This window comes from Gossypium hirsutum, chromosome D11 (genome assembly GCF_007990345.1).
Source record: "Gossypium hirsutum isolate 1008001.06 chromosome D11, Gossypium_hirsutum_v2.1, whole genome shotgun sequence".
NCBI classification, from domain to species: Eukaryota; Viridiplantae; Streptophyta; class Magnoliopsida; order Malvales; family Malvaceae; genus Gossypium; species Gossypium hirsutum.
The window spans coordinates 12,391,267-12,396,102 of record NC_053447.1 but is presented as its reverse complement, the minus strand read 5'-3'; the positions used below and the strand labels follow the sequence as shown (position 1 = coordinate 12,396,102).

The window sequence follows — 4,836 nt, the reverse complement described above, 5'->3', positions numbered from 1 at the left end:
TAGGATTCAAGGCATCGATGCACGACTGAAAGTCTATTGAGTAATTTCAAGCATCATCCTTATGAAATTTACACGCCATTCTCAAACTTGGCCCTGCTCCATATGGTCCCCATACAACTACCTTGTACATCAACACAAAAAAACCCAGGCCAGTAGGCTCTGTTCGGCTACTTATACACCACAGAGCTCTCACAAACAGTAAAAAATTTTAAGCAGAGGTGATGAATTTTGTTTTTTTTTTCCCACTTCGATCCAAAACAAGATATCTACCCATAACATATTAACTTTCAACATGCTCTTCTGCAAGTAAGATATAAATACTATGCACCAAAGTAATGCAAAGACAACCAGTTTATTTTTCTTTTTGTCTCAATAGAAACGGAAGATCAACACGTTACATCTTTGTACAAACAAACACTAGACCGTCAGCAACTCCTGAAAGACGAGAAAAAGCCAGATAAACATATAAAACATCAATGTACTACACACAAGAGCACTAGGAAAATTTGAAGCAAAAAAGAAAAGGCAAGGCAAAGAAAGTGGTCTCTGAGCAAAAAGGGAAAACAATGGACTTGTTTCTTTTGACAAAGCATACCTTCTCCTTCTGCTTGTAGATGCCATCAATCTTCTTCATATACTCATCTGTGAGTTTCTGCATGAGGAGAGATTTCACAAACTTGAGCAGTGATGGGAACATGCAGCCCCCAAATTGACTTATCAATCAGAACAGATATTTACATGCATGATTGCATACACACCGATGCAAAAACACGTTTATTGCGCATGGAGTTAGGGACAGAAAAGAAATAAAAGGAAATAAGAAGCCCCTGGAGAGTACATTTTAAGGGCTACCTCCAAAACAGGGAGTTGTCAAAACTTCAGAGATACTGTAAAGAGGGACTTTGGAAGGTAACAGCACCACTACCTACAAATAAGCTATTGGAAATATCCAGGAAAGTTGAATTTGGTAAAACGAGTTGTTGTGACTTAATTACTTTAATAATGACTTTTAGATGAAATCATAAAACCCAAGTAGCAAAGAGCCCCATACATTGTGGATCACCTAGGCACTATCATCCAAGCCATTTAGGGTTAATTGGTCTTGTAACCAAAAAGCAATTGCATATTGTTCAGTCTTATAGGGGCAAAAACATTTGTTGCCTTGACTTTGTTTAAGAGAGAGAGAGAGAGGGGTAAAATCTTAAGTCACCTGCAAATCACTTGATAAGTCCTTCACATTGTCTTCAGACAGCTTTTTCTCCTGGATAAAATTGAAAAACAATATCAAGAAAAGATGATCAAGAAAACACAAACAAGGGAAAAGAAAGTAAAGCAAGAAGCAAAAGTGCAAAGGAAGGAGAGCTGTAAAGATACAAGCCTTCTCAAGTTTTTCATAGGCTTTAAGGGCGTCTCTTCTTATATTCCTCACTGCCACCTATAACAAGTGATCAACAAAGATAATTTAAGTAAATCAGTAACCAAATTTAGGCACCATTAAATTATTAACCCAAGGAATGCATGCATTTAGAAACTTGTGCCTCAATACAAGTCAACACTTGCATATGCTTAGAGCAATTATAATCCATTCAGGATTTTTACCCCTAAACCAAATTTAAAGGTTTTTGACGAAGAAAACCCAATTTTAAGTTGAATATCTCCAATTATTGTTGCTTTCATTGCCTTTTTCTTTTTGCTGAATACCCGCACTCTTTTTCAGGATAATTGAGGATACATGTGTCTTGAGCTTAAATATCCCAAAAGCTTGTTTGGAGAGAGAGAGTGTGTGTGTAATGAAAAACTAAGCATCAAGAGTAGTGCCTGCAATCCAAACCAAAATTACAAAAGCTTAAAGTACCTTCCCTTCTTCAGCTTGTTTGGCCACAACTTTCGACAATTCCTGCAATCATGTAAAATATAAAGAAACCCAGTAATCAAACTTTCTAGAAATCATGCTAAAGAAACTTTGCTAAGTACGTCTCAAGAGAATACAATATCCTAAATATTAGCAAATTAAATCTAATCATCATTGCTGTCATTTTATCTACTAGAAAAAAGTAGGCTTGCCAACATTTTTCTTAGGAAAATCCAAAACAATTTTCCACTGTGCTAATAACCATATTTGCAAACGCTTTGAAGTAGCCCCAGGAATTCAGGTAACTTTCACTGTATTTGCACTTGCTATAGTGCATTGTTAGCGCAGCAAAATCCACAAAATGAAGAGTCTGTCTTACAGCAAGCCTCAGTACTAGAATGTCACAAGCTTCACAAAATAAAAAAGAAATTCCGATGGCCATGTGTAAAGCAGAAATAAATAATGCCATTGCAAGCAATTATATAATGTTCATGCTAACTCACTCCATTATGACATTCAAAAGTGTGAAAGTTCAATATACGGGGGAAGAAGTGAGGCATAGACCAACAGAGAGAGATAAATATACACATGATATGGAAATTTTTCATGAAACAACAGCAAAAGTAAACTCCAAAAGGTAGGTATAGTTGCAGGCAGCATTACCCTACCACTTAGGAAGACAAAAAAGACCTCAAGAATAAAAATATTATAAATGCAAATAATAAACTTATGAACATGATATAATATAATAAATAACTTTGGAAACAGCAATGCTATAAAAACACTTTTTGTCACCCGCATGCCAAATATCAAGAAAAATGGCAGATACCTTTCTTCTTTCAGTTGTCAGTTGAGGGAGAGACAAGCGAATGACTTCACCATCATTGTTTGGAGTCATACCAAGATCAGAGTTAACTATAGCTTTCTCTATAGCCTTTAAGCTGAAAAATGTTACATGTCAAAACATAGTATCAGTCATTCAGAGAAAGCATATAGAATTATAGATGCTTTCATGGGGCACTCTTGCAAATAGAGGTAAGAGGATATCAATTTTCCGTAGCATAATATAATCCAATAACTTTACCTCTCTTAAGTCTCTTAGAAAAGTTTGACAATATATGAACAAACATACAATGCATAAATAGATTTGACTTTTATTTGCTATACCTTTTCAAAAAAGCAAGTTGTGAGAGCGCATAATTCATAAATGTTTACCATATATATGGCAGAAGATGAATCAAGCATACCACATACACCAGAAACAAATCTTTACTAATGTTTCAGCTCGGTCTTATACCATACCTGGATTTGTCAAAGGGCTGAATCAATAGAGAACTTGACTCAGGAGTACTGATTTGAGCAATACTCTTTAAGCTGACTGGAGTTCCATAATATTCCACCTAAAACAGCACACCATTAAAGTAAACCTTTCTAAGGAAAAGATGAATTTTAGCTTTATAAAAAATTAGTAAACTTTGGCCTCTTACATGTATATCATTAGCTATATCGACTAATGAATATCAAGCAATATATCCTTCTTTGAGCGGTCTCAAATTGAATCCCGAGAATACAATATAAGATTCAGCAATTCCAAAATATTTTACAGAGTCCTAACCATGATTTTTGCAAACCATTTTCCAGAATAGCTTGTTCAAAATCCCAATATAAACCATGTGAACTTGTAAAAGATTTCATACCTCAACTTTGTCAAGCATTGATGGGTTTGCCCTCCCTGTCCTTATGGAATTGAAATTCGCTCTAACCGTCTCAATTGTCTTCTCCATTCTTTCTTTCTAATTAAAAAAAAAAAGAGGAAAAACTTAATTCCAATACCACCCAACTTGTGTAAAAACGTTTCTAGCTTCGGTTGAATTTATAGACACTCACAACATCTTTCTCAATGGAAGATTTCTCTGCTTCGATTTCTTCAATAGTTGCGCACTTCACGAGTCCAACTCTATACATTCCAACACAATACAAATATTAAAATGAAACAAAAGAGCGAAACCCAAAGCTATGCTATCCTAGAATTTCTCTGTAGCATTTCTTCAAACACATAAGAAGTATTTTCAGCAACCAACTTGCCTCTTACGTAGCAAATGTTTAACAACGACGTGTTTGCCGGATGATTTAACGGCGACGTGACGAATACTGGCGTAGTTCGCAGCCGAGCTCCACGAGTGCGCACTAACATTGATGAAATGACACTTCACGCGACCGAATCCCTTCTGGGCACAATCTGAAAGCAGAAAAACTTGTCTCGTCAAAGCGCAGTGCTAGCTAACGAGAAAAGAAAGGCTAAAAAGAAGACAAAAAAGAAATAAGAGAGAACCTGAATGAGAGAGGAAAGACTTGGGAGGATTAAGATTGGGCCTGAAAAGGGTAGTGGAAGAAAAGGACGCTGCCATTTCAAAGTAGAAATGGGTGATGGATTTTTTAGGCGTTTAAAGTAGAGAACTTGGTCTTGGCTTGTCAACCACCTAAGAAAGGAGGGAAGAAAGGGGGGATGAGGATAAGAACTTTTCGCTCTTAAGCGCTTAGGTTGGAGTTTCGTTTGGTTAGACGTCTAAGTTCATTCATCACCAAATCGGCTTTTTATTTACCTGTGTGGACCGGTCTATCGTTGCGGGTTCGGGTATACTATATCTTTCTTCGGCTGAGCCTTTTATATTTATTTATGGTCAAATTCTGCTATTAGACTCTGTACTTTGTGTATGCTATGAATTTAGTATTTATACTTTAATTTGGTAATTTTCAGTCCCTGTATTTTTGGAATTTAAAAATTTTAGTCTTAACCAAATGATAACTATTAAATTCATTAAATTAAGTTATATTATTTTAAAAATTTGACGTGTCAAACATATTATCACATCTGACATGCTATGTTTGTTTGTTATTTTCACATATTACTCACAAAAAAATTAATTAATAGATTTAACGATTGTGATTTGCATTAAGACTAAAAATTTGAAATTCAAAAAATG

The 4,836-nt window shown here is 35.4% G+C and overlaps 1 protein-coding gene across 1 annotated transcript; it reads right to left on the bottom strand.

Annotated features, from left to right (window-relative positions):
* On the bottom strand, positions 1–4,461 carry LOC107912437 (ribosome-recycling factor, chloroplastic). The gene is made up of 11 exons (XM_016840620.2): positions 4,185–4,461; positions 3,938–4,091; positions 3,740–3,809; positions 3,550–3,645; positions 3,155–3,252; positions 2,682–2,793; positions 1,856–1,897; positions 1,379–1,435; positions 1,211–1,261; positions 596–652; positions 1–435 (listed from the first exon to the last, which is right to left on the bottom strand). The coding sequence occupies exons 1-11, from the start codon at positions 4,258–4,260 to the stop codon at positions 418–420; spliced, it is 831 nt and encodes a 276-aa protein (XP_016696109.1). The 5' UTR covers positions 4,261–4,461; the 3' UTR covers positions 1–417.
* Positions 4,462–4,836: the final 375 nt, after the last annotated feature.

Coding starts and splice junctions, on each gene's coding strand:
- LOC107912437 (XM_016840620.2), bottom strand. CDS start 4,260: ATGGCAGCGTCCTTTTCTTCCACTACCCTTTTCAGGCCCAATCTTAAT. Junction 4,092..4,184: donor GTCTTTCCTCTCTCATTCAG/GTTCTCTCTTAT, acceptor TTCTGCTTTCAG/ATTGTGCCCAGAAGGGATTC. Junction 3,810..3,937: donor AAACATTTGCTACGTAAGAG/GCAAGTTGGTTG, acceptor TGGAATGTATAG/AGTTGGACTCGTGAAGTGCG.